Source organism: Pteropus vampyrus, unplaced genomic scaffold (assembly GCF_000151845.1).
Source record: "Pteropus vampyrus isolate Shadow unplaced genomic scaffold, Pvam_2.0 Scaffold3, whole genome shotgun sequence".
Taxonomy (NCBI): Eukaryota; Metazoa; Chordata; class Mammalia; order Chiroptera; family Pteropodidae; genus Pteropus; species Pteropus vampyrus.
The window spans coordinates 3,910,408-3,934,581 of NW_011888784.1; the positions used below are offsets into that span (position 1 = coordinate 3,910,408).

The 24,174-nt window shown below is 36.7% G+C and overlaps 1 protein-coding gene and 1 pseudogene across 1 annotated transcript in view; one reads left to right on the forward strand and one right to left on the reverse strand.

The window, feature by feature from the left end:
- DYM (dymeclin) overlaps nucleotides 1–24,174 on the forward strand; it is a 276,445-nt gene that overhangs the window by 184,533 nt on the left and 67,738 nt on the right. The window contains exon 15 of the mRNA XM_023531219.1: nucleotides 2,490–2,592. Coding sequence (XP_023386987.1) covers nucleotides 2,490–2,592 — 103 coding nt within the window. The remainder of the gene's footprint in view (nucleotides 1–2,489; nucleotides 2,593–24,174) is intronic.
- On the reverse strand, nucleotides 8,420–9,375 carry LOC105292549 (annotated as a pseudogene).

A 24,174-nucleotide genomic window follows, 5' to 3' on the forward strand; every position in this document is an offset into this window, starting at 1 on the left:
TGGCATTCAATAAGTGTTCGTTGAATGAATCAAGGAATATATTGTTAAGTAGAAAACAATGCAAAGTACAAAACAGTTCCTACTTTGTAGAATAAAAAAGATAGATGAATGTGGACAGTATTCATTTATGTCTTGATGCATATAACATTTCTGGAATCACATACAATAAACTGCTAACATTAGTAACCAGTGGGTCATGGGAATGAGTGTGAGTTGAAAGTGCAGTGTTTACTTTTAACCTTAAAAAGGAAAAACAGAACAAAGCAGAAGTAACCTTAAATGGAGAAGACCTAGAAAAATTAAATAATTGAAAAAAATGCACATGCCCTTAGAGGTTAAATCTTATTTCTTACTTCTTTGTGTAGCATTTTCATTCGCTCTCCTTGCTTTCCCCTATTTAGCTTCTGTGCTTTGCCTTCTGTTTAGAAATGCCTTTTGTCTTCTCTCGCACAAACGTTTTCTTCAAGACTCTATCTAAGATCTAAACCCTTCATAAAACTTTACTGGACTATTCCATTTCAGATGAATCTGTCTTTTAGACATATGCTTAGTATTTAATCAGTATTATATGATTTTACAGTCATTCAGTAATTATTTCACATATTTTTTCTTCTACTGTATTTGAGTATAGATTTAGAGATTTTCCTTGCCTCGGTCATATTTGCTTTGTACAACATCCAGCATTACCAACAAGTGTTTAAGGAATTTTTATCCTTGGTAACGTTAAAACTTAATCTAGAAAGAATACTTAGTAGCCTTGTCTTCAGTTACTGTCCCATTTAAACCATCTGAAATAATTAGGGATTTTCCTAAATAGATATTCAAGTTAATGTTCTATTTAGAAGGGTATGGCTAAGAAATACTAGAGTAATGTTTTTGGCATTTTTAAAAATAGTACAAATTATACCTCAGATTATATAGAAAAACACATAGAATCAGAATTGCCTTTATTTTTAAGCTACCATCTAGCCTCCAAAGGAATTCTTTATTAATTAGATACAGTAGGTTTAATATTTGAATCGTATAATTATATACATATGAAGCTTTATTATTATACACATATGCAGTGAGGATTGTTATATATTCTTGGTGAATGGGCCCTTTTATCATTATAAAATCTCTTTATTTCTAATAATATATTCTTGTCCTGAAGCCTACTCTGTCAAATATTAATTTCTTATGATTAGTGTTTATGTATCTTTTTTGCATCATTTTACTGTTAGCTTATCTGTCTTTAAATTTACAAATGTGACTTTTATAAACAGCATTTGATTGAGTCTTGCTTTTTTATCCAGTCTGACAACCTCTGCTGTTTAACTGGAGTGTTTAGCTCACTTATGTTTAATGTAAATTAGCTTTATCCTTTGAAAATTGCTCGTTTAGGTGTGTTAGGGTACCTTTAGAATAATCTTTACTCTGGGTTAGAATAACCCTACTCCCTAAAGCGTGGCCTTTCTGAGAATTCAATTGAATGGCCATGTTTTATCCACTTTGCCAGCATCCCTCAGCCTTTTGTGACCTACAAAATCCCTGTTAAGTTTTCAGTTCCTGGATAATTGTTTAACTGCCACACCTTGTGTGGGGTTTTTCTTTGCACAGTACAGCTTAGTATTTAGCCAAACACTCAAGAGGACCCTTGGGGAGATTTCTGGACCTCCTTCTTGCATTTCTTTATCTAATAATCTGCCCTGCAAATTCCAGCTGACACAGCAGTCCCAAATTCATATCTCTGTCTTCTTAGCTCAGCACAATCCTACTGTATACTGTTTGGGTCCCACCATTCTGAATTACAGTCTGGAATGTTTTTCTAGGTGGAAATTCACTATATAGGGCCCATGTAGATCTCTTTCCTTTGAGAAATCAGAATCTTGCACGTCAGATTTCAGTATAACATCTGAAAACAGTTGTTTTGTATATTTTGTCTAGCTTCTTAGTTGTTTACAGTGGGAGCTATTCAGTACTAGTTAATTCATCATGGTCAGAGGCAAGATCTTATAATATGTAAGTAATTTTTTGAGCTATAATATTAAATCGTAGAGTATATTATACTAGAGAAATAATCTAATCTAACACACTTATTTGAAAGATGTGAAAATCGAGACACGACATGCTCACGTGACTTGTAATAGATTATACCATGATACTCATAAACTCAGTCTATATAGCCCAGGTTTTTTAAATCTCTGTCTACTGCTTTTTCAACTATAGTAATCTTCTGAATATTTCTCTTATGTTTGAAATATCACTTTAACTTGTCAAACTTTTAAAATCTTTAGAATCCTTATAATTTAAACATTCTCCTCACTTCATTTTTTTTGTTATATCAATAGTATTGTTAATCCTGCTGTTAACACGGGCATGAAAAAGAATCATTACATGTGTATTTTAGAATAATTGACATTCTGTGGAACTATCTAATTCCGTATAAGACCTAGAAAAGGAGACACTTAGTCCTTTTATATAATTGGGTTTTTTATTTATCTTTTCAGTTTGTTTTCCTTGCTGTCTAAAAAACACAACAAAGTTCTGGAACAAGCCACACAGTCCTTGAGAGGTTCGCTGAGTTCCAATGATGTTCCTCTACCAGATTATGTAAGTAGCTACCTTACGTTGTCAATAAAAAATTTTCCTTTATTGCTAAATTTATAAATAATACCCCTCTCTTCTCAAGATCTGCCTGTGCTCTTGGCGCCCTAGAGATCTCTAATACACAAATAAAGGAGGGACGTCTCAAGTCAAGGGGGAAAAAATTAGTGATTATTAACTAATAGTTGAAGAAAATCAACCCTAAATCAATGATTGTTAATAATTAGGACTCTTATTATCCTACTCAAGAAACCTCTCAAACTAATTACAGAAAAATAAAAGGAGAGATTTTGTAAGAAGTATGCAAAGGTTTCTAATTGAACTCAAGGGGAAGAAGTAAACCTGGATTGCATAGAGAATGAGAACCTGATATTGAAAAGCCATTGGATTCAAGAATATCCTGTCTTTCTGAGGCCATTTAGTTTCTATTCTCTGCTGCCTTTTGCTTCATTGTTGTTATTCTGCCTCCTATAGGCCGGGTTTCTCCATTCGCTGACTGTGAAATAGCAACCTCAGCACTTTCCCTTTCTACCTCTCAACCCATAATATGTCCTTGTGAGTGTCACGCCTTTAGCTGACTGATCAGAGTCTTGAAGCCCTAATTTTCACTTCCTGGGAAAGAGACTCTAATTGGCTATGCTCAGGTCAGTTTGCTACCCTACTCTTGTCAGCCCTGGTCAGCAGAGAATATCAATAACGTGTTGCCTTTGCTCCATCCACATTAAAGATGAAGAGCTTATTACCACCTGACATCGGGATGATGATGGAATAGAACAGAAGCAACACAGAGATGAGCATTATGTAATAACAGGAAAGAGAATGCATTATGAGTTCCTGTAGGGCAATGCCACTATCTGTGCCATTTCTTATGTTTTGGAACATGGCTTAGATAAAGATGCTAAAAATTATCTTGTCATAAACCACAGAAGTAGTACATCAAGCTCTAATAAGAACCTCCCTAAATCTCCAGACAACAACTTGGTGGGTTGATATTTAGAAACCTTATGAGAGGATTTTTAGATTCTGAGGTGAAAGTAGTGATGCAGACCAGACAGCCAGAGAGTTGTTTTGCTTGCTTCCTGTGGTTTGTTTCATTTCTAAACGGTCGTGCTGATATGGGACTGTGGGAACAGCACCCAGTCCGGATAGCAGTCGTTGATAAACAGAGATAGCTATGTGTGGCCTCAACCTGTCTGGTGCTATTTTTCTTTTCTTTTCTTTATTTATTTGGTGTGTGTGCGATATAATCTGTCATCCCATTAAGGTATTAAGTTTATAATTCCAAAATACTTCTCTTTAAAAAAAAAATTATCTTTTAAGATTTTCCTGCTAGTTGAATATTCTCACCTTTTTAAAAAAAAATTAGCATAATAGCTTACTGACTTCTTTCTACTCTTGCCATGACTTATTATAAGAAAAATACTTCTTCCTAATTGCTCCTTGGGAACCTCAGTTAGGGTCAGAGTGGCAGTGGAGCTTGTGTTTATTAAGAATTTGAATTTGGTTCATCTGTAAATGTGTTGTTATTTTTATACAATTGTCATTTGCTTTATGTAGTATTCCTGTGTTATTATTCCTCAGAAATGTGTTGAATGTAAATAGCCTTCAGGTTGCCCTTGTCCTCGCAGCATCCTCTAATCAGAGACCAGAAAATTGATATTTCTTTGAGAAAATAGGTCATATTTCATAATATTTGCCAGTTATGGAGGTGATGCAGTGAAAGGGTGGTTGAACTTAACAGTTAATAGGAATTCTCCTACTGAACTTTACAGTTTTCAGAGTCACTATTTTCTTCTTGCATGAAATTTTCACTAAGTAAAAATGAATTTCTGAAAGCATCTGCTTCCTAGAAATACTGGGAAAATTCCATTTGGAATCTGTCATTGACAGTCCTTATTTTAACATTTGCGTTTATGAGACTTTACAAATCACAACATTATCCAAATGGATTTATGAACTTAAATTTTGCTGCCTTTCCTCAGAGTTAATTGAAGAGGGTGGGTAACACTGATTCAGTAGTAGTGATGATAACTGAATCACTCCTCCAGCCACTGATCTGAAGGCGATTAAAGAAAACAGCGACCATAAAAGTAAGTGCTACAGGATGTTCTTCTTTTGTGATAACTCAGTCTTTTATTTGCCATTTCCATTGCTCAAACACTATGTAAAAGTGATTTGTACCTTTGAAACTATGCTCTCATTGTCATTCTCTTTTAAGTTGGTCATTAACTGGGAGAATGAAACATGTTCTTCCCTCTTTCTTCCCTAGAAATTTTACTTAAGTGCCTTTGCCAATACCACATAAAATTCTGTGTCCTGAGCTAATGCTTCAGACCACTTGTTTATAAAGGTAGAAAAGGAAAACGAAAGGGTCTTAAGACAGCAGTGGATTCCCTCATGTATACTTTCTACATCAGGACTGGATAAACGCTATTAGCAAAGATTTTGAATAAGTGCTTAAAAATAAGGATGTGTTCTTTTTCTCGCTGTAGTACATAGAGTTCTTTCAGTATACCTAGAGGTTTCTGAGTTTATTAAGAAAATGTGTATTCTCATTATACTGTATAATTCACAAGTCAATTGAATAACAACATAGAAAGCAAAAAGCAAGTTACAAAAACATTAGTATTATTACTTTAGTACAACCACGTTTGTCTGAACATCTCAGGGGAAACCTGAAGCCTTCAACCAAGTTCTAGATAATGAGGAAAAACTTTGGCTGCTAAAGGAGAAATTTAAAAACTATAGTCAAGTCCTCTGCGGGGAGAAAGAATGCCTGCTACAGAGAGTGGTAGCTGGTCCTGCAGTTTCTACAGGGGCAGTAAAGGTACTTAGGAAAGGCAGTGAAGTTCTGCTAACTTGGCCAAGCTTCAGTGTCTTTATTATCAGGGTTTCATAAAATTTTATTCAATGACTGAAGAGACAGGAGAGGATTATTAAAGAAGAATCTTCCAACAATTTTTAAAAATGAGAATAAACATCTCAAACAACTTTGGTCATATACCACAGAACTTCAATATAGAAAATGAAATAAAAGTAATAAATGAGTTGTAGTTGCTTTTTAAACTGTAACCGTGGTTTTTAAATATGAATATTGTCACAATGTCATAGAAGCTTTGTTTTTCTAATTTCTAACAGTCATCTTAACTATTTGAGATGAGAAGAATCTAATTTTTATTCTGGGAGGTAGCATACAAAACCAAATTATATTGCCCTTTGATCATCAAAGGCCTTTTGAACCTTTCCGTAGGACAGACTCTCCCGTCTCATTTCAAACAGTAAATACAAAAGCACAAGCCAAAAAGAGTAAGGAACCAGAATCAGAAAGAAACATTTCCTTTCCTGATTACACAGCTAAGCAGCATTTTCCAACACCCTTGTATCTTGATGGGGGCATCTGGCTGGCTCTCACCGGCGGAATGTAGGTGGAAGTAATGTCACCGTTGCACCATCTTCCACACTTCTCTCGGTGTCTGCTAGCTAGATGAAGGAAATCCAGTGGGAGATTTTGAGGTCTCACAGAGGATGGTCACAGTATTTGGACCCCTGAATCATCTCATGGAAGATGAACCGAGTATCCTGTTGGACCTGATGTAAATCAGCAGTAAAGCTTTACTACATTAAAAAATATGGGCAAAGATCTGAATAGACATTTCTCCAGAGAAGACATACAGGTGACCGGTGCACACATCAAAAGGTGTTTAACATGATTAGCCATTAGGGAAATGCAAATCAAAACCACAGTGAAGTTCACACCCATTGGGGTGACTAATCAAAAAGGCAGGTAATCACATGTGTTGGCGAGGTGTCGAGAACTAGAGTCCTCATATAAATGCTGGTGAGAATGTAAAATTATGTAACTGCTCTGGAAAACAAACTGTAGTTTCTCAAAAGGCTAAACAAAGAATAACCATATGACCCAGCATGTGGTTATAAATACCCCTAAAGATCTAAAAACATATCCGTGCAAAAATGTGAATGTGCATAGCACTATTATTCATAATAGCTAAAAAAATAGCAACAACCCAAATATCCATCAATGGATAAATGTGGTATGTCCATACAATGGAATATTATTCAACAGTAAAAAGGAGTAAAGTACTGATGGCACGCTTCAACATGGATGAACCTCGAAAACATATGAAGTGAAAGAAGCCAGTAACAAAAGGCCACATGGTTTCTTTGGGGCGTGATGAAAACATTTTAAAATTAGACGTGAGGATGGTTGTACAACTCTGTGAATAGACTAAAAACCATTGAATTATACATTTTAATTAGGTGCAGTCTATAGTGTGTGAATTTTATCTTGATGCCATTAAAAAAAAAAGTATTTGGAGCACTAGTAAAAAAAAAACTAGGAAAAAAAGAACTATTTGTTGAATGTAATAGCAGATATGATCTTGGCTGGCATTATCACATGAGGATGAATGTAGGAAAATAAATCATATACTTTGAAAAAGTTAATATTTTCAAGGAGAGAAAATGTGTTTCTTGAGCAGTGACTTTAGAAACTGATAACGTCCGTTAGATAAACATTTACACAAAGGTATGTGTAGTTTTCAGCCTGGTTTAAGAGCAAAAAATGAGAACAAGCAAAATATCCATCAGTAAGGGACTGATTGAATAAAGTATAAATTCATTCAATGTAATATTCTGCAACCATTTTTTTTAAAAAAGTGAATTTAATGCATATGGGTTTATGTGAAAAGATTCATAACACTTAAATCAGTTTTTAAAAACCTGCACTTTATAGTAGATAGGTATAGGCAATGTATGTTTGAAAATATGCACTTAATTTTTCTGGAATAATCCATAGGAAAGTATTAAATAGTGTTACCCACCAGGAGTCAGACTGAAGGGAAAGAAATTAAAACTTTACACTTTTTACTTTATACTCTTCTTCATAGGTACAGATCTTGAAACCTTTGTCAAGTATGGACACAACTTACTTTCCGCTTCCTTCCTCCTTCCTTTTGTCCTTTATTATTTTCAGATAACTTTTGACTCACAGAAGAGTTCCAAAGAATTTCCATACATCCTTCACTCAGTTTTCTCTTTTGTAAATGTCTTACATAACCATTGGACATTTATCAAAACTAAGAAATTAACCTTGGTACAATACTGTTAATTAAAACACAAATCTCATTTGAGTGTTACTAGTTTTGATAATAATGCGTTTATTCTTTTCTAGGATCCAGTGCAGGATCCCATGTTGCATTTTGTCGTCATGTCCCCTTAGTCTTTCCTTGTCTTTCATGACCTTGGGACTTTAGGAGAGTACTGGTCAGCTATTTTGTAGAATGTCCCTGAACTTGGGTTCGGTTGGCATTTTCTCACAGTTGGATTGAAGTAATGCATTGTTGGGAAGGACACTGCAGAGGTGAGGTGCCCTTTTCAGTGCACCGTATCAAGGAAGATATGATGTTGGTATGTACTGCTGGTCACATTTACCTGTGTCTACCTTGATCACTTCACTGGAGTAATATTTACCAAGATTCTTTTTTATATTTTCCAAATGGAAACATTTAAATTGGTTTATGAGTTCCAAAGTGCCTTCTACATATCCACCAGTTACTGCTAACTTCGTATATGCCCAAGATATAGGTTGCCTTTCTCTCATCCCCCAGTGGAGTACCGGGATCACCGAGAGCCCCCGTGGGCCTGAAGGCGTGTCAAGGGTTTAAGAGATAGATTGGAGGAATGGGCAGGGGCACTGGCCACCTTAGAACTGGCTCTGGAACAGGTGGACGCCAGCCCCACCAGTGGAAGGCAAAGTCAGCACAGCCTCAAGAGGGTGGTCCCTGTTTGGTCCCAACTCCAGAGTAGCAAGACCAGGCCCATTCTGGACCAATGATACTGTTAAGATCCTGTCTCCACCCTGATCGCTGCTGCCTGGCGGTGCCAGGGTGCCTCTTCCCAGGTCCTGTGTGGCAGCAGCAGTGGTGGAGGCAGAAGCAGACTTATTTCAAATTGCAGTACAGATACATGGACACAATCATGGCAGTCAGCTCCAAGCCCCCAATTCCAGCCACTGCACCACCCACAGTGATTGCATTGGTTCAGATGTTATACCGAAGCTGATTGAAGCAGCCTTTGGCAGAGGGAAGAGAGAGAGAGCATCTCTAGTCAGCAGCTGCCTCCCACCCTCCTTCAGCACTCCGAGACCATTAAAGCAGCCCCAGCCTTCTATGCCAGCCCACACCTCTGCAGCCTTGTCCTCAGCCTTCTCCTTGCCGCGAGGCTCCTTGTCTGTGCTGTCAGCATCATCAGAGCAGCAGTATGGGGGAAAGACACGGTTCTCTAATAAGAGGTGGAGAGAGCCTCCAAATCCATGTAGTTTTTGAAGCCACAGCACTTGAGCCCTTTTAGGTTTGTGTCCACACCTGGGGAGTCCTTCTCAGAATGATAGTCTTTCTTTCTGGGCACTACCAACAACGTCAGGAAACGCTCAGCCATTACGTACACCAGGGCGACCACAGCAGCTGCAACCTCAGCAGTGAAGATGAGGTGGAGGATGGAGAAGAACATCATGAGGGCACACTTGTTCTCAGTGTGAGCACCATAACAGCTCAGGAAACCAAGGGCAAAGAGCACAGCACCAGTTGCAATGAGGAAATAGCCCACATTGACAAACTGCATGACACTGGACGACAGTGGCCCAGAAATCTTTAGGAAGGATGGCCCATCGACTGACACCCAGATGCCCACTGCCAGCAGGGCCGCACCACACAGAAAGATAAGAAAATTTCAGAAGATCATCATGGTCTTAGCACAGCTCTAGCACTGCATGGTGGCGTGGCTCCTGTTCAGGGCTCTTGGTTGTGACTTCTGAGAGAAGGATCTGCTGAAGCTCCAGAGGGCACAGAGCCCTGGGGAACTGCCACTGAGTGAGCAGACAGGGAGACGAGAGAGCTGCTCTTATACACCACTGCTCACCAGTCTCAAGGTGGCGTCTTCTGCGTGTCCCTAGTTGTAGTACTAATGTTCGGCTAGACTTCAGGTGACTCCCAGTGATGGCTGTTCTATAGTTTCGTTGTGATTCTTATGTGGTTGTGAGAGGAGGCAAGCAAGCATTTACCTGCCTGCCATCTGGACCAGAAGCCTGTACCAATATCCTTCACTGTAATCTTGCCAACTTTCCTTTTGTAATTACTGTATATTTGGGGGAGATACTTTGAGACTATACCAACATCCTGTTTCTGCTTAAACATTTTCCCACAAATTTTAGCATCTATTAATTTATCCTGCCTGCAGCATATTTTACTGATTTATTAGTGATTTTCTATTTGTCTCATTTCTTCTATATTTATTAATAGAATTCTTCTGCAAGGAATAGTTGTCACCTCTCCCCAATGTCTTTATTTATGCAGTTATTATTTTTGTCAGTACAGAGTCCTGGTTACTAATTTTATTCTTTGTTTTGTAATCCAGGGCTGTTATTCTGTTGCTCAGGTTGTCCCAACTTTGGCCATTGGGAGTTCTTTCAGGTTGTGCCCTTTGAATATGTTCCTTTTTTCCCTTCCCTCCCCTTCTCTCCCCACTTTTTTTAAAGACCCCCAAGATGCTACAACTCATCTTGTATTTTCCCCCTGCTTCAGCCCTAGAATCAACCAGTTCTCCCAAGGAGGAGCATGAAGTTTCGTGATCTATAGGTACTTTCATAATGTAGAAACTAGTGTAAAAAGAACAGAGCCAAACCCGGTGAATAAGGCTGGTGAACACCCTTAAAGAACATAACTGCTTTGAACTTAAATAGATCCCAAACCCCACATTGTTTAGGTCCTAGGAAGTTTCTTCTTTAATATAATTGATTTTAAAATTCAAATAAATAAAGCCTCTAGCAAGCGAGCAAGCTCCCCACCCACCCTGCCTTTTTTTTTTCCCCCCTCATTAAAAACCAGGCCTGACTTTAACATAATAAGGCCGATTTTCATGGTTGTATTATAACTTGGCTTTGGATGCACTCCTGATCGAGGAGTTCCAGAAAGGTTTTGAGAATGCTTTTAAGGACAATATTTAGTTGGAAGGTTCCCTCTTGTTAAAAAAATAAATAAATATAAATATAATAATAATAATGATGATGATGATGATGATTATTTCTTCATTCTAAAAAAAGCATACCTCAATTGAGGGAAAGAATATTGCTCTTAATTCCTGGAGAGGAAGTTTGTCTTTCCTTTCTTATGGAGTATGATAGAATACTCTTTGAAAGATTTTTTTTTTAATCATTAAAAATACTTAAATAACTTTTATGTTTCTTCCACTGGCTTATAAAAGGAAATAGAATGTGTTTGCATTGAAATCTGGCAATGATTAATTAACTTTCTAAGTGAAGTTTAAAGAACAGAGAAAAATAACCCATGCATATTAAATTCAGTAGCAATGTGTGATAAATTTGTAAAAACCAGCGATCACAGTTTCCTTTTTTCCCCCTTCCCATTGTAGTGAAAAAATTCTTACCTGCTACTGCGCAGAGCTAATAAAACACTTTTTCCTGAGATTTTTTCAAATTTTCTTTATTACTTAAGAAAGCATTATTTTAATTTTCTGTTGCTCAAATTTTGATTATTTCTCCCCCTCTTTCTCTTATGCCTGAGTTTGTAGTTCCTAATAGGAAGAAAAGAAGTCTACTATTTGGAATTTTCTTTGATATATCCTTGATTTACATGGCAAATAGAAAGCAGCTGTCTATTTAAGCATCTAATTCTTGAAACCATAGTCCCCTCAAGCGTCATCTGGAAATAATGTAGCTTGTAAAACAAAGCTAAGAAGAAAAGGCAATGTTTGTTTTATGTGGGATGAATGATTTCTGTTGGGGTCCTTTAATTCGGTTATTATGAGGGTTATTAAAAAGCACTATTACAAAAGAGGTTTAAATGAAAAGAATTTTTTTGAGCTGGTATCTTATTATTACAGTTGATTATAGTCAAAGCTGCAAGTGTTTTTAAAATGGCACTTTATTTTAGTTTCTCCAGATAAGAACCACCCCCCCCCCCAAAACAAGTAATCTTACTCATTGTATGAGTGGAAATTTAACTCTTTCCTTAGTTGATTTAATTCTTGAAAACAAACTGAATTTGAGAATTCAGCTCTGCCTGTTTTTCTGGAAATTTCATAGATTTCTGGGGAAAAAAAAAAACCTCAAGAATCCTTAGACTATTAGGGGATCACCTTATACATGCAAAAATGAACGCGAAGCATTAGAATTAATTGAGACTTCAGGTGTTATTAGAAGAGTCAACACAAGATAAAGTTAAGCATAAATTATTTCTTGATGTATTTGTAAATGATTTGAATTTCCGAGATGTGAATCTTGGAGATCTCAGGCATGAGAACTGGTATACTTTGGGAAGTAGAAAGGCAAGTTAATTTGTGCTTTGACTGTTGTTAGAGGCTATATTTCATGATTGGGTGGGTGGGTTCGTTTTCTTGATTTGTCAATACAACACAGCAGTTATTTTTGGACAGGTGACATATAAGAACTAAACCTCATTCCTTAAATGCACTTGGTACCACCGAAATGAAATTACATAGTGTGTTTGTTTAATATTCAGTAGGGCAGCCATGGTTAATTATTTTCACACATTTGAGTCACCTGTAATCTCTCACCTGGTATTTTCTATGATCTCAAATTTGTATTTTGACTAAAGTCATGCGGAGAGTATTGTGTTGCTCTGAAACATAGCTCTTTTTCCTTTAATGTACAGTGCTTGTTGATCAATTTAGTGGTTGAATTAATGATTTATCCTTTTTAGGAGTATGTTCAAAGCCTAAAAAGTACTGAGCCTTTAACAAGTAGGTATTATCTTTCTTATGAAATTGTTTCATACTAGTCAGTGATTTCAAATTAGAGTAAGAGTAACTTTTGCTTCATTAGTAGTAGTGCTTAGCTCATTAACCAACTCCAAGTCCTGAGTTTTCCCTACCCACTATGAATGCTACATACAATTACTAATATTCTCCAGGTTAAGTTAGTGATACTAGTTACAAGAGAGTGATGCATGAATAAACACTCCAGTGGTACTTGAAATGCCTTTTTCTTTCATCCAACAAGTAGGGAGCAACTACTGTTTTTTCAGGCACTTTTATCTGACCTGTGCAGATATCAGTGAAGATAAAAATGCCTGCCCTCATGAAGCCTACATTCTAGTGAAGAGATGTGTAATGATTACATGCATAGGTAAATGAATGAAACGTTAGACGGTCCTATGGGAAATAAAACAGGATAAAGGAATTGCACACAGTGTGAATATACTTAACATTACTGAGCTGGTGGAAAATGGTTAAGATATAATTGTTATGTGTCTTTTACTTTTTTTTTTTTTTAAGTTAAAGAATATGAGCACTGGAATCTGGAAAAAAAAACTAGATTTATCCTTCATGTGATTTTGACCTTATTAACCCCTCTGATCTTTGGTTTTCTCATTAAATAAAAACAATAACACCTAGTTCGTGGGATTATTCTGAGAATTAAATGAAAGCATGCATAGAAAGCACTTAGTGCAGTGTAACAAGTATTCTGTAACAAGTACTGTGTAATGTTGGGGTCCATGAATGCTTCCACTACGGCTATGGCTATCTGAATGACGGGAAAATATGTCCTTTATTCTTCCCATCACTAAAAACCAAAGCTTATTCCCGAGGAAGGCTATTTAAAATTCTCTTCTAGTGCATTGTAGCATAATGGAATAAGTTTACACTGCAAGTTAGGCTGGAGTTAACTCTCAGTTTTAGCACTTACTAGGTATGTTACCTCGATTAGGAAATATTTAGTTAGTGACCTTAGAGAAGTTATTGTAGTTCTCTGAGCTTCAGTTATCTCATCTATGAAATGAGGATACTAATATCTACTCTGTAGCGTTGGACTCAGTGTTAGTGATTATACATACAACATTCTTGGCATAGTAGGTTTTCAGTAAATGATGGATATTATCATATGATTGTATTCATTCAGCTATATTTATTATTGTTTAGGAATGTAAAGTAAGACGAGCTTTTCCATATGTCCTTCTGGGGCAAAATTTATTTGAACATAAGAACAAATAATCTATTTCTGACTTAATTATGGGTTTTAGAGCATACTATTAACTTATCTTTTTCTTGACTTTTGAAATTTCAGCATGTATTTTTTCTTTGTTTCACTGAGTTCTGTTTACCAATAGAGCCTTCTCACCTGTCCATTTAGAAGAAGAATGGAGTGTGCTATTGATGGCGCTTGTGGCAAATTAAAAGTAATTGGAATAGTGATGCCCACTGTAAACCTGCTCTTTTTCAAGTAATGGGAAAATCCTATCCCAAAAAAGACTTGTTAGGTTCCAGATGCAAATAGATAAAATGCTTTTTCCCTAATAGGGACTCAAGTATAAAAGATGAGGTCTGCATCTAACAAAAATGCTTCAGAACTGATTCCAGAGTATAATGGAGGTGACAACTTAATCTTTTTGAGTTTCAGTTTCCGTATTTGAAAATAAGCATAGCAGTGCTATTATTAGTTAATTGTTATTAGTTTTTAAGTAGGATTGAATACAGTAAATACAAAAGTGAAACAGCATAAATTCAAAGGGGCATCATCCATTCAAAATATATGATTGTGATCATGTGATGTTTTGCTCCAGGCGTTGAGTGACAAATGAACAGACATGGACCTTGCCTCAACTCAGGGAGCTAGTGGAGGAAAAAAACAATAATTTAGCAAGCGAATACAAAATTATAAATAAAGCTAGAGAAAATAACTGCGACAAATGCAAGACAGTTGTGAGACTCCTAATTTAGACTTGGGGGTGTAGGAGCAATGGGTATTTGCTCTGTGAGAAAGTGATATTTAACTAAGACCTGATAGATGAGTAAGAGTTAGCCAGAAAGGGAGTGGGGGGGCGGGTAGAGTATTTTAAACAACATGTGCAAAGGTCCTGAGAGGACAGCGCTCTCTTTATTCAGCAAACTATAAGCAGTCCGACATGTCTTGGAGAGTAGCATTAAATGAGATCGGAGGTATAGGTCATCGTCAGGCTATGCCAGGTATTCAATGTAAGGATTTGAGATGTTATCCATATAGTTTGGTATAAAGTCATTGAAGGGTTTTAAACAATGGATGTACCTTTGAAAAAGTATTATAGAGTAGTGACTTAAAGAGGTAAGAGTTGAGACTGAGTGGCCATTTAAACCAAGGTGGTCAAGACAGTGGCTTGGAACTCAGAAAGGTCTAGGCTGGAAATGGAAATGTAGGTGTCATCGACCTGAATAAGATGTTCAAAGTCATGGCAATTGAGGAGAGCACAGTGAGAGAGAAGGTGGCATGAAAAGGATTGAGGGATCAGTCCAGAGCTCTGAGGGGCCCCCAACCTTTGGATGTTGGATAGAAGAGGAAATGCTTGTAACGAGGGGAACGGGGGAGACCCCAAACGCATAGTATCAGATGGGCATGTCTTAAAGAGGAAGAAATGGTGAACCAGCTCTGGATTGAAGATTGAGGATGAGGTGAGGATTAAAACATATCCACTAGATTTGGCAAATGTAAAAATGGGCATGTGGAAGTGGGAATTAATTTGAATAGTATAAGCTGACAGGTAGCTAGATTAATCATGAGAAGATTCTTTTAAGAATTAGATTTTTTTAATTGAAGTCTAGGAAAGAAGGAGTATAAAATTAATTATTCTCAATCTCCTATTTAGCCTTTCTTATCTTCGAATATGTCTTTACTCCTGTTCCTGTTTCTTAGCACACCCAAGTTTATGAAGTTCTCATGTGGACTAATGAGTTAAGCTCATTTAAAATGGAAGTTTTATATTAGTACTCATAATAATAAACCTCGTAGTAGCTAGATATCCTGATTAATTTTCTTTATCTCTGTCTATCAGGTTTTAAATTAAGTTATGCTTAATAAACCAAGTGAAAGGTACTAAAATCAAAGTGTATTCGCACAATTCAGGTTATAGGAAGCTCCAAATGGCCTTGTCATAGACTGGAATTATTTCCGTGAGATGGCAGGATATATTTAAGTATCTCTTACATTATAATAAGCTTTTCAGTCACTATCCCATCCATGGTTCAAAGGAAATACTCCTTGAAAGCATATATAATGTATTTTTTGCACGTTTGTCATTTTATTCTCAAAAATAGAGGAAGAGGTTTTGAGAACTGAAGACAAATGGGAAAAATGAGTGCTATGTAACAAAGGATGACAATATCTCTGTGTGTGTGTGTGTGTGTGTGTGTGTATTAGACTTTTGTAAAAGCTTTAGATTGTTTTTTTATTTTTAATCTTTCATCCTGCTGTCCTATATTATATTACTTATGTAGAGCCTTCTGTCCATTGAGTTCAAAGCACTTAACAGTCATCAAGTCATTTATTTCTTGGATTTATTGAATGGGTACCCATTGTTCAAAAGCCTGTGGGCGTAAGTACAAAGTTATAAAAGCACACAAATTAAACGTAATAGCACAGGAGCAAGAGAGAAAGCCAGCAGGATCACTGCTGTGCCTATTTGGGAATGCCAGACTCTTAAAAAGAAAGAAAAGAAGAGAAAACAAAAGAGAGAAAGAAAAGGAATAGAACAACCACCTAGGATTCCTCATACTCTGAGAATTACATAATAAATTTGTCAGTCAAAGGGAATGACCACGGGGTGCGGTTAAGAGAGGCCTAACTGAATTTAGAAGGTGCTCTGGAAAATGCTCCAACTCTTATGATCTCAGATTTTACTCTAGGAGAAGCATGAGAAATGATTGCGCTCTCTCCCACATTTTTGCAGATAAGTTATTCACATACAAAGGAATTTGGTTAACTGCCATTGTCTCAAAGCAATGTCATGAAATGTGAATCATGATCTTATTCTCAGGTTCCCAGTAAAATCTTGATTTCATTTCTTTCAACATTTTGGCTTGGAGATATATCTATTTCTTTTTAGTTGTCTCCTTCATATGGTGCTTTTAAAAAATGCATATTTGTACAGCTTAATAAATTAGAAAAACTTAAGCTGATTCTTAAATTAATTTAGAAGAGGAAAAGCCTCGTTTTTCAAGGGTAAGAAGTCAATAGATGACTGAAAATTAAAAAATTAAAAATTAAGAAATACCAGCACACACATTATTTCAGAATAAGAAGACAGACGTAGGAGGAAATAGCTAAAATGGTTCAAAATATTTGCCTCTGGGGAGTGGGAGTTAGGGGAAAGGAAAGAATGAAAGGAAAGAATGAATCTTTTTTTTTGTTTCAAATCTAGTAGTATTCTTGGCTTTTAAACTATTGTCATTTGTTACTTTGATAAAATTAAAATTGAAACAAAAGTTTAGGGAAAAGAAAAATAAGAACAGGAAACGAAACCCTCACGTACAATAAATATTTGGAATCATTTTCAAAAGTGAGTTTTATATACTATCCTGTAAGTCTTAGCCTGTAAAGGCTGTCATCAGCACCCTCACTCTATAAAGCATAGTCCAATTTTTGGTAATTCAAGAGATATTGGCTAAAACTGTTGATAAATTATGCATTCCACAATTAGGCGTTTTCCCCTACTTCTGATATTCTTCCTTATTTAATTGGAAATCTCTGATGACACCGAGTGAAATTCTTGAAAGCACTGTAATGTGAAATCTTAAATGGGACACTTCCCGTGCTGCTCTATTCAGCTCTCAGTCTAAATTGCACTTATTTATCCTCCCTCTTCTCCCTTTTCTTTGCCTTCATAACATTTCCCACAATTCACAGCTCTCTCCCACTGGACTCTGAACTTCACATAGGCAGGGGTTACATCTGTTAGTCACTGCTTTAATCCAGTGCCTAGTCCAGTGCCTTTTCATAACACTAGTCATTCAGTATATGGTAAATGTATAACAAATGTCATCTGGGTTATTGTGTAGGCTAATTGGTAGCTATTGGGAGGATTGATTAAATTGCATCAGTTAGCTTGGTAACCTGAAGGAGTTAATAAAACTTCCCCAGCTGCTTAGAGTACATCAAACCAGACCTACTGTGGCCAGTAAATTACAGGGGAGCACAGAACACTGGGCAGGTGTTCAGTATTTTTGCTGTTACCACAGCTCTTAGGGAGTGTAAGGAGTATTCAGATAGCAACTGTTTTGAGGCCTTTTATAAAAGGCAGTTTGTAACTGGATTTTTTGTGTGCTCAGTTAATGCATTTTTAATTTCTCCTGTGTTTTTATTTGTCTCTCTTTCAGTTTTTGTATTCTTTTTGCTCAACATGCCTAATTCCTCATCCAATTTACTCAAATTTTAATTGACATAAAGTTGAAGTCATTAAGAGTACTATAATCATTCCTTTATTTGGCTTGTTAGCATACCAAAGAGTTAGAGTTAGCAGTGACTGTTGAATAATAACCAGTAAATTAGTTCAAATAATGTCACAACATGTCTCCTAAATATAAATCAAACATATACAAGGGAAAAAAAAAAACCCTGCTTCCTAAAAATTTTGCTTGGAGAGGCATTTTTATTAAGAAAGCAACTACAGCCAGCCCTCCATATCCGCAGGCTCTATATCTACAGTTACAACCAACATCAGTTGGAAAATATTCAGGAAAAAAAGTTACATTGTTGCTAACAAGTACTGTAGCCTACTAGGTTGGTTGAGTTTGTACTGAACATGTACAGACTTTTTTCTTGTCATTATTTCCTAAACAATACAGTGTAACAACTGTTTACATAGCATTTACGTTGTATTAGGTATTATAAGTAATCTAGAAATGATTTAAAGTATTTGGGAGTATGTCTGTAAGTTATATGCAAATACTATGCCGTTTTTATATAAGGGACTTGAGCACCCACAGATTTTGGTATCTTGAGTGGGGACGGGTCCTGGAACCAGTCCCTCGTGTATACCAAGGGATGACTGTAAATTGCTAAAATTGATTTTATTCTGCCATTTTTTCATCATTGTTCTTTGGATATTTGAGAGTTCTTATTTACCTTACTCCCAGTGTGATCATTTGGTAAAACCAAGTGATTTTCAGGAAGATTTTTACTGGTCATTGGCTTTATTGATAAAATGAGGTAAATACTTTTCTGTAATTGCTGCTGTGCACATTTAAGTCCTTGATAAAATTAAGTGAATAGCATCCATTACAAAGGCTTGCTTTCGCACCTCTCACCTGATTTACATGTGGTGCAGCACGTACAGTCTCACCAGAACTGGTGCGTGTCTAATAACATCTCTGACTTTAGAGCTTAAGGAAACCATGGTTTTCCTTTAAAGAAAAACCAAAATTGCCTGTCTCTTATTTGCAAACTTGTAGGACAGCTGACCAAAGGGTATTATCATCATTAAATTGCCACTTTAATGGTCAATTGTAGAAAAAAGCTGCATCTTCATTATATTACTTCCTTGTACTGTCACTGTGCTTTTATGAGAAATGTTACAGACTCAATTTTAGCTTGATGGCCATTGACTACTACTTGAAAATTTTTCTTGTTACAATGTATATACATTACCCTAAAATGTCTTTGCTTTGCTTATCTTTCTTGTAACAAAATCTTTTCCTAATTCCCAAATTGATACAAGTAGACTAAAGAAGTGAAATAGAAGAAAGGTAGGAATCTTATTCTTCCTTGCCAACTATATTTTGACTGAAGAGAATCCTTTAACAGACCTTTTTCTATATTTCTATATTAATATCAACTTTTTCTTTGCCTTTAAAAGAAGGATTTTGTTCATGCTACATTAGGATTTCACCCACCCTATTTTTATTTTATCTTTTACATATTAATAATTGTTTCTACATACTTTTGTCCAGGAAAAATATCCAGAAAATAAAATTAGCTATCTCTCTCCTCCAAAGAAATCAGCATCATATAGCAAAATTGACAAGCAGCCCCAACACATGACTTAATTGATTGCTAGGCTGTGACCCTAAGGGGAGCCATTTAAGCCAAAGCGTTATAATGTTACACATTAGGTTCCCTTCCCCAGAACTAACTTCATATTATAGAAATGCAAAAATATAATGAATAAAAAATTGTATTTTGTAACCCTGTATCACAAACGGCAACAAGATAAAAATTGGGTCATGTGTGTGTTTTGAGGTGCATTTGAAGCTTCCGAATATATAAATTTAATTTGTATATTCAATTTAGACTGAAGAAACCTTGTTTTAGTAACTCTGTAGTAAGCATTCTTCTTTACAGTATGGACCTTAAACTGCTTTTAAAATTAATTTTGGCCATAATAAATAAATTGCAAATTTAATACAGGATTGCCTCTCAGAGTTTTGGAATTGTAATTGTTGTGTGATAGACAGTTTCCATGACAACAAGTGATTCCTTGCTCAAATTGTAGCAGCAAACTGAGTCACCCTCAATGCCACTGACCTTAACTGAGTCATGGGCATTGGCAGTTGTGGGACAAAGTGTAGGCGTTGGTCCCAGTCATTAGGCAACCATAAATACAACTGTTGGTCGTTATGTAGAATAAGGTTCCCAGTGCAGTGAGTTCCAAATCAAGCTGTCCTTCAGTCAGGGGTCACCTGCATTTCAGCATGAGACTTGGAATATTTTTAAACTGTTTCCTAAGGGGATTGCTGTTGTACTATAGCAATAGCATTTAGGTTTTTAAAAATTCTCACATTCACAGTTAGCTCAGCACATTTCATTGTAATTCACACAAATGATCTAAAATTCAAATTTCAGCATCATGGAAGCACTTCTCTTTAAATAGACATAAAAGTTCAAGTCAGAAAACATTATAGTTGTTTGACTTGGTGCCCAGAAGAGTTAATACACTTCCCAAGTACATCTACATCTAGTAGGAAACTTTCATTCATTATTACTATTGCTTTTACTAGTAAGAGCAACGATTTCTTGAGCTGCTGCTGCATGTTAGGCATTGGGGTAGCTGTTTTACTCATTCTTTATTTCGCTTCCACTCTACTCGAACAGTTTTGCTGATAAAGAAATGAAGGTTTAGAATCTTGCCCAAGGTCACAGAAGCAGTAAATAGTAGAACAGGATTCAAAGGCCAGTGCGGTTGACCACAGAGCCTGTGCCACAGAATTCCTCTTCTGTACTCCAGCCAATTTTCCATAAAGCTGGGGAGTCTTTAATATACAGGGTAATTGCTATTGATTCAAATCCATGAAAATAGTTTTTAGTATATAGAGGTTCAGCATCCCTCAATTATATTTGCAATATTAGTTCCAAATAAAAATAACAAGTTTTTCTTCTCTTTTTTAAATGTTAAGTTGCTTACATATCTTGAAAAAATTATTTTGCCTTACAAATTTAGACAGGATTTTATAACTCCAAGGTGAACTACAGAGCGAGAACTGCATCTTATTTTATATCTTCGGTACTTGTTCTCAGTGCTTAGGACAGGGCTGCATGTCATGATGCTGTTACCTGGTAGAGACTGGTGGAAAAGAGCTTTTGAGTGAGTGTGGACCCCATTGTATCTGGGGCTCCACCTTTCCAGACTGACACATTAGACCACACTTAGCCTTTAAGAACTCAGTGACATTTTAGCCAGCTGCTTCTTCCCTCGGTCTGTGGAGACCGCCTTTTCCTCCGTGCGCTGCCAGGAGAGAGGGAGCACTTGTGATCCCTCTACTCTTAGAGGGGCTCGTCCCTCTGGGGACTTCATTTCACTTGATTGCCTTGCAAAATCGTCATTTTCAGTCTCTGGTGGACTTAGGAAGTCTTGTGGAAGATTCTTTACCTTATCTGGCTTTTCCTCGTTGTTAGTACAGGAGAGGCATTCTTTGCAGCTTTCTACATCTTAAGCAGAAGCCAGTCTGGGTCCCTGACACGGCTTCCCTGCATCGCCCCCAGAGAGCCCTTTTATTTTACATTTGCAGGAACTGAGACCCAGAAAGTGACTCGTCCAGTCCATGGCAAAACTGGGACTAGAACCCAATCTAGGGCTTCTCTCTTCTGGCTTGCAGCTACTCTCCTTTTCCTTTTTTTTTTTTTAACTTCAGGGCTATAGCTCCCCTGTATGTGATTCTTCACTGTCTCTCATAGCACCACTGACTCTTCTTCCCCAGAAAGAATGGAAAAAGGGTACCAAGCATCATAGCATCATAGGTCTCTAAAGTTCACATGAAAATCCATGACATGGAAGTTTGGAGATCATTTCCCTTCTGTGCATTAACAGTATCAAAGATAATTAAGAAACAGTGGAAATAACAAGTTGTAAAAGAACTTGTAGGTTCTTTGGTTTAGAGAATGATTATTTTCAAACTTAGCCTTATACATTTTTACTCTCAAAGGTTGGGGGTTTTTCCCCTTCTAAACTAACAGTGATTCTTTAAGGTGCTGGGGTAATCTAAAGGAAATTCTGAATTTTACTGAAGTTTGAAGTCACCCTAAAGATTTTTCTCCATTAGTCACATTTTCAATTACTCTAATAAAATTTGTTTTCTAAATTTAGTATTTTCTGCATTCTTTATGGAAGGTGAGACTCAAGAGTAGGAAGACATTTTTAAAATCTCATAAGCACTTATTTTTGCATAGAAAAAACAGCATCTCAGAATAAGTGACTTACCAAAGGTCACGTAGCTGGTGATTGGCAGAGCTGGAACTAGAACTGAGATTCTTGTGTCTCCAGTTGGGGTGAGGGAAAGCAATCAGTAGCCTGTCAAAGCCATCACAAAAAAAAAATATACACCTTCCTAGAGAAGTATATTACTCAGATATTACTTTTTTCTAGGAGATGGAAGCGTATTTCTTTTTATAATAAAACACCAATGTATTTTGAAGAATGGAAATGAACACTAATTCTTAAGGCAAACATTAAAATTTAAAAACAAAATGAGAAACTCCAAGCTCAGGCGTTTGCTTATTCTCTTCGGCCAGTAAGAGGGCCCGGGGCAATGAGAGGTGCACTCTTCTGCACCCCACTTTCTGCTCGATGTGCCTAACCCGCTAAGGTAATGTGATTGCCAAGGGGCTGCAACTTAGTTGCATTTCAATGAGAACATTCCTTTTTTGTGAGTTCTCTGGCTTTTTTCCAGGTATGGAAAAACATGTAAAGTTAGCCAATGACCCCTAGCAGCCACCATCACCTTGCTTTCTTGCCACCAGTAAGCATGTTTTAAATAACAGACTTCCCAGGGTTCTACTTTAGGCTTGAGGGCCACATTCAAACCCTGTCCGAGGAACGAAGACAAAGACTACATCGTTTTACATCCCCGCACAAGAACAGCGGGAATAACTCTGCCTTCTGCTCCTCCCCCTTCCGCCTCCCCCCACATCATTAAGGTTACACATTGTCTCATCTGGTCACAGGATTTATTCTTCAGCTGTGATTTTGCATGTAATATAAAGCTAGTTCTTGCTATCAGAAGCCTGATATTTTGGGGCAAATCCAGTGCTGGCTAGAAATAACATAGTCACAAAGCTTTTCAGTGTGTGCGCCAGTGAATTAACAGCATAAAGATAACAAGGGTCTATCACCAAAGGATTGGCTTTGAAGGCCATTTGCACATTAACTTTAAAAAGAGGCTTGCCTGTGCATTTCCTCCCCTTTCCTCCCCACTTTGGCAAAGTCCCATTAATTTTGTTGAAGGTTTTATTTTCTGCTGAAAATGCAGGAAATTTAGACAACTCTCTTGGAATCCCCCCAAAACTAATACAAACAAGATACATATGCTTCTCTTAAGGAAACTAAAAATAAATGATTTGAAACTATTTAACTGTATAAATTCCCTCTTAAAAGGGAAAAGGAAGTTTATATAATGAGGCAACCATGAATGCTGTTGACAGGGTAAGATACTCCCACAACTGCCAACTTGTCCCTTTGACATGAAATCACTACTTAGCACAGAACTTGTTCAGGGTTCATTACCAACATATACAGAAACCATCAGAAACATCTGAAAACAGGACCATTTTCTCAATGTCCTTGTTTTTACATTTGAAATTTTCTGCAATAAAATAAGCGGGTTTTTTTTTTTTAATTATTATTTTTAACTAAAGTCTGTTTGATCTGGGATCCATTCCTGGAATGGAAGCTGCAAGTACTAAAAATAAAATACTATGAATGAAGAAGGCACAATATTCTCCACATAGTTTGCTTCTCTACCAGTGAGCCATCAGGTTTTATTTCTGACAAAGCTAATTTTGACACAGCACAGAGGGAACATGGTTAGTTTTTTAAAGCATGTCTTTTGATAAAACTTTATATTATCCCATAAATGTAAGTCAATTTTTCTATACTCTGTCCTCTGAAACAGCGGCACCAGGGACTGGTGCTCCTATGAGAATCTAATGCCTGATGATCTGAGGTGGAGCTGAGGCGGTGATGCTCGTGCTGGGAGCAGCTGCGAATACAGCTTGCCCGTCACTCACCTGCTATGCTGTCTGCTTCCTAACAGACCACGGACCAGTACCAGTCCACTTCCCCAGGAGCTGGGGACTCCTGCTCCAAAGGACCAGTTTTGTAAATTAATAGAAGTAGAATTTGGGGTTTATATTTAAGACTAAGAAATGTGACTTCTAAGTTCTTTGTAGTTATAGTAATTGCATTAAGTTATCAACTTTGGAAAGTCATTTATCTTTTGTTCTTTTTTGTAATGTCTAAAATTAGAATAATTTTTCTCCTTTAAAATGCTTTAATGTCTTTGTATTAAAAAAAAAAA